The sequence below is a fragment of the Bos javanicus genome, chromosome 11, assembly GCF_032452875.1.
Source record: "Bos javanicus breed banteng chromosome 11, ARS-OSU_banteng_1.0, whole genome shotgun sequence".
Taxonomy (NCBI): domain Eukaryota; kingdom Metazoa; phylum Chordata; class Mammalia; order Artiodactyla; family Bovidae; genus Bos; species Bos javanicus.
The window spans coordinates 93,482,377-93,496,389 of NC_083878.1; the positions used below are offsets into that span (position 1 = coordinate 93,482,377).

At 39.9% G+C, this 14,013-nt stretch overlaps 2 protein-coding genes across 2 annotated transcripts; one reads left to right on the forward strand and one right to left on the reverse strand.

Annotated features, from left to right (window-relative positions):
* Positions 1-1,334: 1,334 nt before the first annotated feature.
* On the forward strand, positions 1,335-2,737 carry LOC133256569 (olfactory receptor 1Q1-like). The gene has a single exon (XM_061431360.1). The coding sequence runs from the start codon at positions 1,793-1,795 to the stop codon at positions 2,735-2,737; it is 945 nt and encodes a 314-aa protein (XP_061287344.1). The 5' UTR covers positions 1,335-1,792.
* Positions 2,738-10,427: 7,690 nt separating this feature from the next.
* LOC133256623 (olfactory receptor 1361-like) lies at positions 10,428-11,704 on the reverse strand. The gene has a single exon (XM_061431398.1). The coding sequence runs from the start codon at positions 11,409-11,411 to the stop codon at positions 10,428-10,430; it is 984 nt and encodes a 327-aa protein (XP_061287382.1). The 5' UTR covers positions 11,412-11,704.
* Between the last annotated feature and the right edge of the window lie 2,309 nt (positions 11,705-14,013).

The window sequence follows — 14,013 nt, forward strand, 5'->3', positions numbered from 1 at the left end:
TCGTACACAGGGTTATTGTTACCATCTTTCTAAATTCCATATATATGTGTTAGTATACTGTATTGGTATTTTTCCTTCTGGCTTACTTCACTCTGTATAATAGGCTCCAGTTTCATCCACCTCATTAGAACTGATTCAAATGTATTCTTTTTAATGGCTGAGTAATACTCCATTGTGTATATGTACCACAGCTTTCTTATCCATTCATCTGCTGATGGACATCTAGGTTGCTTCCATGTCCTGGCTGTTATAAACAGTGCTGCAATGAACACTGGGGTACACGTGTCTCTTTCCCTTCTGGTTTCCTCAGTGTGTATGCCCAGCAGTGGGATTGCTGGATCATAAGGCAGTTCTATTTCCAGTTTTTTAAGGAATCTCCACACTGTTCTGCATAGTGGCTGTACTAGTTTGCATTCCCACCGACAGTGTAAGAGGGTTCCCTTTTCTCCACACCCTCTCCAGCATTTATTATTTGTAGACTTTTGGATCGCAGCCATTCTGACTGGTGTGAAATGGTACCTCATTGTGGTTTTGATTTGCATTTCTCTGATAATGAGTGATGTTGAACATCTTTTCATGTGTTTGTTAGCCATCTCGGATGTCTTAGTTTTAATTTGGGAAGTCGTATTATATTTTGTCACTAGCATACTCTGGAGTGAGACAAATATGACTTTAAGTTCTGATTTTGCCCTTTATGAGTTTAAACATTCTATGCCTCCATTTTCTAGTTTGTAAAACTGGAATAATAATGAATATGATAATAATAATAATATTTGCCTCATGGGGTTATTGTAAGAATCAAATATGATAATGTAGCAAAGTCCTTGATTCAAAGTAAGTGCTCTATAAATGTTATCTATGATGATAGTGATCTTGATACTGATAATGAAAAATTCAAATCTCATTACTTTGGAAAATAATTAAGCACTTGATCCTGTTATCAATACCAAGTTACTCATGTGTAGTTTACCCTGGAGCACAAAACTAAAAGTAACTAAACAGACTGCTTAGATATCCAGGTCTATAAAAACAATTCTTTTTGGAAAATAGTATGTAGGCTCCTTTAAAAATTAAAAATACTATATCATTCAGCAATTCCACTTCTGGATATTTATCCAAAGAAGACAAAAACCCTAATTCTAAAAGATATATGCAGCCTCCAGGTTCATTGCAACATTATTTGCAGTTGCCACGACATGGAAACAACTTGTTGTCCATCATTGAGTAAATGTATAAAGAGGGCATAAACACATGCACAGTGGAATACTATGCAGCAATAAAAAAGAAAGAAATCCTGCCATTTGCAACAGCATGAATGAAGCTTGAGGGTATTATGATAAGTAAAACAGTCAGACAGAGAAAGACAAACACTCTGTGGTCTCACTTATACATGGAATTAAAGAAAAAACAAGCTCATAGAGAAAAGATTGGAAGCAGGGGAGTGAGGGGATGGACAAGGTGGGTGAAAGGGATTCAAAGGCTCAAACTTCCAGTTAATAAAATAAATAAATAATAGGCATGTAATATACAGCTTGGTGACTACAGTTAATAACATCATGTTGCATATTTGAGAGTTGCTAAGAGAATAAATCTTAAAAGCCCTCATCATAAGAAAAAACAAATTTTGTAACTATGTATGGGGATGGATAATAACTAGACTTACTGTGGTGATCATTTTATAATGCATGCACTTATTGAATCACTATGTTGTACACCTGAAACTAATATAAAGTTATATATGAATTACATCTCAATAAAAATAATAATAATCCTGTTTGTTTAATGGTAATAGATGGACAATACCACCCGGACCAGTGTGTCCCATTTTGTTCTCTTGGGCATTTCTCCCCACCAGGAAGAGCAGATCCCTCTCTGTCTTCTTTTTCTGTTCATGTATACCATCAACATTTCTGGCAACTCTGTCATCATCATCCTGATTATCTCTGCTCCACGCCTCCAAACTCCCGTGTACGTCTTTCTCAGCAACTTGGCCTTGGCAGACATCTGCTTCACCTCCACCACAGTCCCCAAGATGCTGCAGAACATTTTCTCTTCTACCAAGGCTATTTCCTACATGGGTTGCTTAACACAGACTTATTTCTTCATTTGCTTTGCAGCTATGGAGAACTTCCTCCTGGCTGTGATGGCCTATGACAGATACATCGCCATCTGCCACCCTTTCCACTACTGTACGATTCTGAACAGGAAGCTGTGTTCACACTTGGTGGTCATGTGCCACATCCTCTCCCATCTTCATGCCCTGCTGCACACCTTTCTCGTGAGCAGACTGATCTTCTGTGCAGATAACAGGATCCCCCACTTCTTCTGTGACCTCTACCCTCTGATGAAGATCTCCTGCTCCAGCACCCACCTCAACACCTTGATGATTCACACGGAAGGAGTCATTGTCATCAATGGAGCCTTGGCCATCATCATGGCCTCCTATGCCTGCATCATCTCAGCAGTCCTCCAGAGCCCCTCAGCCAAAGGCAAGTGGAGAGCCTTTTCTACCTGTGGCTCCCACCTCACTGTGGTGGCTATATTCTATGGGACCCTCACATGGGTCTACTTCCGGCCCCTTACCAGCTATTCAGTGCCCGGGGGTCGTATCCTGACTGTCATGTACACAGTAGTGACCCCCATGTTGAACCCCTTCATTTATAGCCTAAGGAACAAGGATGTCAAGGGAGCCTTCAGGAAATGGATGAACAGGATCTGGACCTCTTCATTTAGATAAAACCCCAAAACACAGTTTCAAGTTTTATCTATGAGTTCAAGCTTTATCTATGAAAGATTTTCGTCCTTCAAATGTCTGTTTCCTTTAGAACTTCCCAGAAATATTAGGTATGTATCACAGTTTTCTCAATGGATATTGCCTAGAAATATTTCTTAAACCCGAAGTACATGGAGCTATGTATTTAGTGTAAATCAGTGACATGATTTTAATTACAGCTGATGGTGTTCTGTGGGCATGATATCTAACACCAGGATTGTAACTTTCAGAGTTCTTAGATGTAGGCAACAGAAACTAATTCTGGTTATTCGTGGAGGAAACAAGTTTATTGAAAGCATATGTGAAACTCATGAATTTCCAAGAAGGCTAAGCCAATAAGTTCAGCAAAATGGACAAGAATAAGAAAGGTCACACAGGCAGAACCATAGTCAAAATCACATCCCAGAACTGGTATGATGAGGTCACCACTGTAGCTACCAAACTCTGTTCAATGCCACTTGAATCCCCACCAACATTACCAGAAATAGTCACTGGCCTAGCCCTTAGGGGCCTGAAAATCAGATGTGATCACCTCCAGAAAGAGCATTCACTTCCTATTCTCTGCATCAACACCTCTAGATTCAATATAAAGTGGTGCGTCTGACTGGCCAAGTCTTGGTCACTCACCCAAGCTCTAATTCCCGAGGGAACTGGAAAAATACTGCTACTTTTATTTTCCATAAAAATAAGGGAGGTTCTGCTTCCCACCAAGACAAAAGAAATGGGGGAACTCCTCTGGAATCGGAAGAGGGACGTAGTGACAAATGTCCACTGTAGGGCCGGGAGTTACAGTTGCTTCAGAACTGATCACCTGTCACAGCTCTCCAACTTGCACTTCCTTAACCTTGATGAGCTGCATTATTCTGGGATTACTTAACCTCTTTCTGTCTCAGGGTTCTCCTAATCTTTTCTGTAGTTGAAATGTGGAATTAGTCTATTACTATGTATTTGCTGTGATCCATGAAGGGGTTGCTTCATGGATCATGGGGTTCTTGAGGCAAGAATATTGGAGTGGTTTGCCATTCCCTTCTCCAGCGGATCACATTTTGTCAGAATTCTCCACTATGACCTGTCCATCTTGGGTGGCCCTACATGGCATGATTAATAACCTCACTGAGTTATGAAAAGTCCTTTGCCACAAGGCTGATGATACCACTCTAATGGCAGAAAGTGAAGAAGAAAAAGAGAGATTCTTTATGAAAGTGAAAGAGGAAAGTGAAAAGGCTGGCTTAAACCTCAACATTCAAAAAACAAAGATAACGGCATTCGGTCCCATCACTTCATGGCAAATAGATGGGGAAACAGTGGAAACACTGACAGATTTTATTTTCTTGGGCTCCAGAGTCACTGCAGATGGTGACTGCAGCCATGAAATTAAAAGATGCTTGTTCCTTGGAGGAAAGCTATGACAAACCTAGACAGTATATTAAAAAGCAGAGACATCACTTTTTTTTTTATCTTAATTACAGGCTAATTCCTTTACAATATTGTATTGGTTTTGCCATACATCAACATGAATCCACCACGGATGTACATGTGTTCCCAATCCTGAACCTCCCTCCCACCTCCCTCCCCATACCATCCCTCTGGGTCATCCCAGTGCATCATCCCCAAGCATCCCATATCAAGCATCAAACCTGGACTGGTGATGCGTTTCTTATATGATGTTATACATGTTTCAATGCCATTCTCCCAAATCATCCCCCCTCCCTCTCCCACAGAGTCCAAAAGACTGTTCTATACATCTGTGTCTCTTTTGTTGTCTCGCTTACAGGGTTATCATTACCATCTTTCTAAATTCCATATATATGTGTTAGTATACTGTATTGGTATTTTTCTTTCTGGCTTACTTCACTCTGTATAATGGGCTCCAGTTTCATCCACCTCATTAGAACTGATTCAAATGTATTCTTTTTAATGGCTGAGTAATACTCCATTGTGTATATGTACCACTGCTTTCTTATCCATTCATCTGCTGATGGACATCTAGGTTGCTTCCATGTCCTGGCTATTATAAACAGTGCTGTGATGAGCTTTGGGGTATACATGTCTCTTTCAATTCTGGTTTCCTCGGTGTGTATGCCCAGCAGTGGGATTGCTGGATCATAGGCAGTTCTATTTCCAGTTTTTTAAGGAATCTCCACACTGTTCTCCATAGTGGCTGTACTAGTTTGCATTCCCACCAACAGTGTAAGAGGGTTCCCTTTTCTCCACATCCTCTCAAGCATTTATTGCTTGTAGACTTTTGGATCACAGCCATTCTGGCTGGCGTGAAATGGTACCTCATTGTGGTTTTGATTTGCATTTCTCTGATAATGAGTGATGTTGAGCATCTTTTCATGTGTTTGTTAGCCATCTGTATGTCTTCTTTGGAGAAATGTCTATTTAGTTCTTTGGCCCATTTTTTGATTGGGTCATTTATTTTTCTGGAATTGAGCTGTAGGAGTTGCTTGTGTATTTTTGAGATTAGTTGTTTGTCAGTTGCTTCATTTGCTATTATTTTCTCCCATTCTGAAGGCTGTCTTTTCACCTTGCTTATAGTTTCTTTTGTTGTGCAGAAGCTTTTAATTTTAATTAGATCCCATTTGTTTATTTTTGCTTTTATTTCCAATATTCTGGGAGGTGGGTCATAGAGGATCCTGCTGTGATGTATGTCGGAGAGTGTTTTGCCTATGTTCTCCTTTAAAAGTTTTATAGCTTCTGGTCTTATGTTTAGATCTTTAATCCATTTTGAGTTTATTTTTGTGTATGGTATTAGAAAGTGTTCCAGTTTCATTCACTTTGCTGACACAGGTCCATATAGTCAAAGTTATGGTTTTTCCAGTAGCCATATACAGATGTGAGAGGTGGGCTATAAAGAAGGCTGAGTGCTGAAAAATTGATGCCTTTGAATTGTGGTGTTGGAGAAGACGCTTGAGAGTCCCTGGGACCACAAGGAGATCAAGCCAGTCAATCCTAAAAGAAATCAGTCCTGAATATTCACTGGAAGAACTGAGGCTGAAGCTGAAGTTCCAACACTTTGGCCACCTGATGAGATCAACTCATTGGAAAAGACTGATGCTGAGAAAGATTGAAAGCAGGAGGAGAAGGGGGTGACAGAGGATGAGATGATTGGATGGCACCACTGACTTAATGGACATGAGTTTGAGCAAACTCTGGGAGATAGTGAAGGACAGGGAAGCCTGGTGTGCTGCAGTCCATGGGATTGCAAAGAGTCAGACATGACTTAGCAACTGAACAACAACGATGTTTTTGCTGACCAATCAATGCTGGACATGGGGAACAGGTCCAAGAGCCAAGATGTCTACCAGTATGTTGATTCTTGGGCTTCTCAGGTGGGCCAATGGTTAAGACTCTGTGCTCCCAAGGCAGGGGGCCAGAGTTCAATCCCTGGTTGGGGAATTAAGATCCCACATGATGCATGGTGTGGCCAACAGTAATATTGATTCTTCAGTTTTGTGGGTATAGGATCAAAAGGAAAAGTGAAAGTGGCCTCCCATGACATGAAGCAGATGTCACAAATACAAGTCAATTTAATCCATCTGTCTAGATAAAGTTTCTATCATAGAATATGGATTGTTATAGGCACAAAGTCAAGAAGGAAATAAAATTGTAATAATTTTTGTGTAATGAGCTAGAATAAGGGCTTCTTATTAAAAAAAAAATATATATATATATATATAAGGCTTGGTCAAAACTTACACCATTGAAATGGGATGGAGAAGGTATACCGCCTTAGTCTTTGCACCAGGATAATAAATCTTCCAAGGTAATGGGAGCCATCAGTTCAGTTCGGTCACTCGGCTGTGCCTAACTCTTTACGACCCCATGGACTATAACACATCAGTCTTCCCTGTCCATCACCAGCTCCCGGAGCTTGCTCAAATTCATGTCCATCAAGTCAGAGATGCCATCCAATCATCTCATCCTCTATTGTCCCTTTTTCCTCCTGCTTTCAATCTTTCCCAGCATCAGTGTCTTTTCCAATGAGTCAGTCCTTTGCATCAGGTGGTCAAAATTTTCGAGCTTCAGCTTCAACATCAGTCCTTCCAATGAACACCCAGGACTGATTTCCTTTAGGATGGACTGGTTGGATCTCCTTACTGTCCAAGGGACTCTCAAGAGTCTTCTCCAAAACCACAGTTCAAAAGCATCAATTCTTCAGCCCTCAGCTTTCTTTATAGTCCAACTCTCACATCCATACATGACTACTGGTAAAACCATAGCTTTGATTATACAGACCTTTGTTGGCAGAGTAATGTTTCTGTTTTTTAATATGCTGTCTAGGTTTGTCATAACTTTTCTTCCAAGGAGCAAGCATCTTTTAATTTCATGGCTGCAGTAACTATCTGCAGTGATTTTGAGAGCCGTGGCACTTATAAAATGATAAAAGATAAAGCCAACTTGTGGTTAGTTAACTAACATTTGCCAGTAAGTATCTTATATACCCCAAAAATTTTTTTCTGAATTCCATTTCCTGCCTTCCAGCCCCACCTTCCTCCTTCTCTGCCTTTAGTTTTGTTACTAATCTCCATTCTTTACCCATGGATTAGCCTCACTTTTTAGCACTCTAACCTCTTCTAAGAATCCCCCCTGCTCCCATGGGAAGAATTTTCTTAAGATGAAGAGATGGTCAAGAGAGTAAATTAAACAATATTTTTGAAGAAATGGAGAGAATTGGGCAATTCCATCAAAAATTTTGTATTTAGATATCTTCCTCTTCTAGGAGTTTATCACACAGATAAGCATATGTAATGAATAAACATATATTTTATGTGTAAATACACACATATATTTAGGTTCAGTATATTATTATCTATGATAGTAAAAAATTAGAAACAATCTTCATGCATACTAATGGAATTTTTGTTTTGTCATGTCCAGTGTTGTCATTTAGTCGATAAGTCATGTCCGACTCTTTGTGACTCATGGATTGTAGCAAGCCAGGCTTCCCTGTCATTCACTATCTCCCGGAGTTTGCTCAAATTCTTGTCCACTGAGTCAGTGATGCCATCCAATCATCTCATCCTCTGTCACATGCTTCTCCTCCTGCCCTCAGTCTTTCCCAGCATCAGGGTCTTTTCCAATGAGTTGGCTCTTCACATCAGGTGTCCAAAGTATTAGAGCTCCAGCTTCAGCATCAGTTCTTCCAATGAATATTGGGGCTTCCCTCATGATCCAGATGGTAAAGAATCTGCCTGTAATGCAGGGGACCTGGATTCGATCTCTGGTTTGGGAAGATCCCCTGGAGAAGGGAATGGCTACCCACTCCAGTATTCTTGTCTGGAGAATTCCATGGACAGAGGAACCTGGTGGGCTACAGCCCATGGGGTCGCAAAGAGTCAGACACGACTGAGCAACTAACAGTAACACTATCATGTTTAGTAGTTAGATAGTATCTATCTCTTCTTCCTTCCCTTCATATCCTTGCCTTGGCTTCACTGAGAACCGAATACACATCTCCATCCCTTTGACTATGGACTTACTTTAGCCCATAGTCTATGAACAGGGATAACAAATGCTTCTTCAGATAAAGAGCTTTGAATGGGTTTAGAAGATTTGGTTTGCCCTCGTGAGCTCTGCTTTCATCATAAAAAGAAAAGCTCACCCTGTGTAGTTAGGGCCACTTAGCTTGGATCTCAGGATAAGAAATAAATTGAACAGACCTGAACTTGACCTGGGGTCTAAAGCATGGTTGGCCCTTTCAGCCTCCAGACTTTTGCCTGGGAAATAAAAGCCTGTTGTTATAAGCCACTGAGATTTAGGATTGTTTCTTATTTAGGACTTTGAAGGAAATCCAAACTAATTCAACACATATACTATGAATTGCTGTGCAGTCTATAAAAAACTGGAGCAGATTACTTTCTGGCCTTTCTCTCATTTCATAAAGTCTTTGGATACATACAGATATGCAAACCCTTATCTAGCCATTCTTTGTCCTTTTCTCCCATCATTTCTTCATGTGTATGCTATTAATAATAAGTAATAATAATAATGATAGAAAACCCATATGTGGTAGTTAATGTGGACTGGTCATTGTTATGGTGTTTTGCATATATTGTACTCATCAAATCCTTATGAACCCTAAACCTTAATTATACATACTATTTCTCTTTTTATAAATGGATAGCTGAGGCAGAGAGTAATTGAATAATTGCCAAAGATGATAAGCATTTAAACCCTGTGTTTCAATGGAATATTACTGAGCCATTAAAAAGAATACATTTGAATCAGTTCTAATGAGGTGGATGAAACTGGAGCCTATTATACAGAGTGAAGTAAGCCAGAAAGAAAAACACCAATACAGTATACTAACGCATATATATGGAATTTAGAAAGAAGGTAACAATAACCCTGTATGCAAGACAGCAAAAAAGACACAGACATATTGAACAGTCTTTTGGACTCTGTGGGAAGCGAGAGGGTGGAATGATATGGGAGAATGGCATTGAAACATGTAAAATATCATATGTGAAATGAAACGCCAGTCCAGGTTTGACGCTTGATACAGGGTGCTTGGGACTGGTGCACTGGGATGACCCAGAGGGATGGGATGGGAGGGAGGTGGGAGGAGGGTTCAGAATGGGGAACACATGTACACTCATGGCAGATTCAAGTCAATGTATGGCAAAACCAATACAATATTTTCAAGTAAAATTAATTAATTAATTAATTTTAAAAAACAAACAAAAATAAACAAATAAACACTGTGTTTTTCTTTTTGTGATGCAAGAGCCTGACATAGGCTTTGATTGAGGAAGCATGCATTTCAAAGGCTACCTCACACATTGCCAGCCAAACCCACCTCCTTGGTTTAGAGATCTTGGTTGATTCAGATTAACTGTTTGTTTGGGCCACTTGATTTTATTCTTCCTGTGATTGAAATTCCAACTCTTGGGTTTTAAATCCATCCATTAAACAGTGAACCTTGAAGATGAATCCCTTATTTTCATCCACAATAAAAGCAGAACTCCAAGCCCACACTCTCTCCCTCTATCCACAACCTCACTGGGTGGCCCAAGATGTGCTTGTCCTTTCCAGGACCTGTGAGTAATAAACATTTCCTCTCCCCAAATTTCCCCAAAGAGCTGCTGAGGGTGCCTTACAATCCTAGTAAGAATCAAAAGGGCCTGACCAGCTCACTGGTTATCATAGGCACAAAACAATCCCACAGAAGTAATGACAGAGCTGAGACACAAATTCACTCTGTCTCCAAAATCCACTCCCTTAAGCACTTACACTATACTACCTTCGAACAAGCTCTAGCATTTTCCCTTGGGCTTTTGAACTCTATTTCATTCTGACTTCTTTAAGGAAAATAATTTCTGAGAGATCTAGGTTTGCACAAAAGAACTCCTTGATTCTATTGTTTCAGTGTAATTATGGATACTACCTCCTTTATCTCTCAAAGGGATGTGTATCTTTACAACAAGAGCAATCTATCTGAAAAGAAAAACAAGAAAACAATCCCATTTATAATAACAACAAAAAGAACCAGCTACTTAGGAATAAATTTAGCTAAGGAGCTGAAAAATCTGTACAGTAAAACCATAAATCATTGATGAAAGAAAACAGACACAAATCAAAGGAACAACCTCATGTGCATGGATTGAAAGAATGAATATTGTTAAAATATCCATACTACATAAAGGGTTCAGGAGCTGTGCTGCCATTCCCTGTTTGCCTGGGAACCAGGCTGGAAGTTGCTTGGGATACAGAGCTTCCTGAAAAGCCTTCGCAGGGCACCCTTCACCTCCTGGTTTCTCAGGCTGTAGATCAGTGGGTTTAGCATAGGGGTTACAACTGTGTAGAAGATGGCCACCTGACGCTCCTGGTCCAAGTCGTAGCTGGAAGATGGCCGGAGGTACACGCAGATCACAGAGCCGTACAGGAGCAGCACAACCAGGATGTGGGAGCTACAGGTGGACAGGGCTTTACGCAGGGCAGCAACTGACTGCATGTGCGTTATGGTCACACCAATGCGGGCATAGGAACCTAAAATAAAGAAGAAGGGGCTGACCACCACGGCTACCCCCTCAGTAAATATTAACATCTCATTGACCACTGGCCGGGTACAGGAGAGCTTCAGCAAGGGTGTGATGTCACAGAAGAAGTGGGTGACCTGGTTGCCACAGAAAGTTAAGCGGGTGACCAACACACTATAAAGAAGGCTGTTGAGGCTGACGACCACCCACGAGGTCAACGTTATGCGTAAGCAGAGGCGATGGCTGATGATGGCAGAGTATCTTAAGGGGTCACAGATAGCCACATAGCGGTCATAGGCCATGGCAGCCAACAAGTGGCCTTCCATGCTGCCCACAGCCATAAAAAAGAAGAGCTGGAGCATGCAGCAGTTAAAGGAGATGGTTCTGTTCACAGACAGCGTGTGCACCAGCATCTGGGGAACAGTGATGGTTGTCAGAGAGATGTCAATGAAGGAAAGTTGGCTTAGCAGGAAGTACATGGGGGTCTGAAGCTTAGGGTCTGAGAGGGCAGCAATCATTAACAGAGCATTGCCCATAACTGCCACGAGGTACATGGGAAGGACAGTCCCAAAAATGACTGGTTGCATCTCTGGCCAGTTGGACAGGCCCAATAAAACAAATTCTGTTACTTCTGTCCTGTTTCTAGCGGCCATAAGACTCAATCCACATCACCCACAAAGAGCAAGTGTTAAGATCAGATAAGGTTGAAATTTACTCAGAGATAGCTTGCAGGAAACATCTTTTCTTGTGCAGATGTCCCTAGTTTTCCAAAATGAATTTTTTTCTCTTTAATTTTTTTCCCAGGCCATTATTTCTTATTCATCCACTCACCTACCCATTCTTTAGTGTATTCCATGTTCATGTATTGACCACTTACAGTCTCTCAATTTGACTAATACTAATGACAACAGGATAACTCACACACATTCCTGGACTTTTTGAACTTCACTGTATAACAAGTAAGTCATCACTGAACGTATAATGTCTTTGGTGCTTGCTGTGTGCATTCTAAATATCAGGCAATTGATTCTCACAACAGTCACTCATGGTAGAAGCTGCTTTCAGCCACTTAACTATAGGTGAGAAAGTTAAAGCCAAAAGAATACTCTACTGAAGGTCTTATGTGATCTAAAGCCTGGACTTAATCCTGTACAGTAAGCCCCTTATATACAAACAAGTTCCCTTCCAAGAATGCATTTATAAGTTCAACATAGCCTAGATACCCAACTAACACAATTGGCTACCTAACACTGCACTGCAATAGGTTGGTAATACATTAAAATAAATAAATAAATAAATAAAACATTTTAAATCTTACAATACAGCGCCTTAAAAAGTGTAGTAGTACAGTACAACAGCTAGCATACAAGGGCTGGCATCAACTGAACAGGAAGAAGAGTTACTGGCTTGAGGAGGCAGATGAGGTGGGAGATGAAGAACAGAAGGATCATCAGCAACAGGAGATGGAGGGCATGCTGCAATTTCACTCACGCCTGACATTGATGGCCCAAGTTCTGGTTCCTTGCTGGAACCAGATGCACATTTGCATCTTTGAAAGTTCACAGCTTAAAGGTTCATATGCAGGGAACTTACTGTGTAGTTTTATCAGCCTCAACACTTCATTTCTCAGAGTTGGAAGGAGAAGGGAAAGATCCTCAGACCCTGGTCAGATGTCTGAGTCTCTACATCTTTGCTGGGGCACTGAAGTTAAGATCTGGTCCTAGCTTTGCATGTCCAGAAACCCAACTTTTTTTTTCCCCCCACAGGAGAGCGCTTATTCCATTAAGTCAAAGGAACTTACCTGGGATGAGATGCAATGATAAATATAATTGTTGATTTTGTTAATGATTTATTTTCAAGGAATAATATAATCTGCTAGTGGATGAGATTTTTGTGACTTTTCAGCTCAGGTTTTTCCTATAGGTAGATTTATGCAGTACATCAAAGAGGTAACATTTTGAGGTTGTTTAGGAGGCAAGGATATATTTATATATTTTCAGCATTTTCTCATGAATGTGAATAAAATAATTTTAAAATAGTAGAGTGCAAGAGAACATATACTAAAAAGCAGAGGTCTCTTACCCTATATTTACACACATGTGTATTTAGTTTGACCTCTTCTGGTGATTCACACCTCTCTGCTTCTAAATAAAGTGGTACATAACTTATGTGCCAGTTTTATAATTAAAGATAATCTTTTGGCTCTTTATCATAAAAGACAAAGTTTTATCTTATTTACATTATTACCACTCTTCCTTCTTTTCCTTGATTTTTTGATGATATTTTAGCTCTTCAATTTGTTGCTTTTCTGCTTTTAAATGATTTGCTTCAATCGACAGTCCATCAACTTCAGACTCCACTTATCTTCCTCACCTCTGCACCCCTCTCCAAACTTTGGAAAGCTATATCTTTATTTGCATATTGTCAAGATTGAAAACATACAAATTATGGGTTGTAGGCATAGTTAAGTCTTCCAAAAATGCTAAAAATCAGTATCAACATTAAGATTAGTATAACTGTGTAAATATTTATCATGGCAGTGCCAAATCATGTGTAATGGTTTCATTTATTCTTTAGTGAGTCCAGTGTTCCATGCACCAAAAGATAATATCCCTAACATTAAGATAAAGAACCAAAACCATTTTAAGGGCATCTCTCTTGGTGCTTTCTTTAAAGAAAAGCTCACAGGAGCTTAAAAGATAAAGAAAACTTATGTTTTCCAGTGTCTGTTCTTTTGTCTTTATTTATCCATTTATCCTTTTCCATGTCAGTGATATGGCTCAAACTATATGCTCTAATCATTCTATTATACATTCAAGCCAGTGATCACACATAGACACCTACTAGAGGTATAGAAGAAGGTGAGAGAAAAAAAAAAAATATGGGAAGGAAGAAGTATTGAAAAAGTCCCTTCATGGGGAAAGGGTGACAGAAAATCATCTTTGAGAAGGAAAGAGTGTCAAAGAGTATAAATTTATCCATCATGAGGATTAAAATGTAATAATATAGAGTCCATTTTCTCTCAAGCAAAGCAAAACTGTATCTGAAAACCGATTATATGCAAAAACAGTCATAAGCAGTGGTAGTATTCTTCTGACTTTTTCAATACTCATCTCTATATCTTGGTTATTTTCCAGTATTTTAACATTATTCTCATCAGAATCTGAGCTCTGTGGATCCTGTTCAGACAACTTGGAGTTATCAAGGATGCTGATTCTAGAAGACACAGAGAGGAGTAGTTTGTTTAGGAGAGAG

Excerpts from the sequence above, each read along its gene's own strand:
- LOC133256569 (XM_061431360.1), top strand. The coding sequence starts at position 1,793 with ATGGACAATACCACCCGGACCAGTGTGTCCCATTTTGTTCTCTTGGGC.
- LOC133256623 (XM_061431398.1), bottom strand. The coding sequence starts at position 11,411 with ATGGCCGCTAGAAACAGGACAGAAGTAACAGAATTTGTTTTATTGGGC.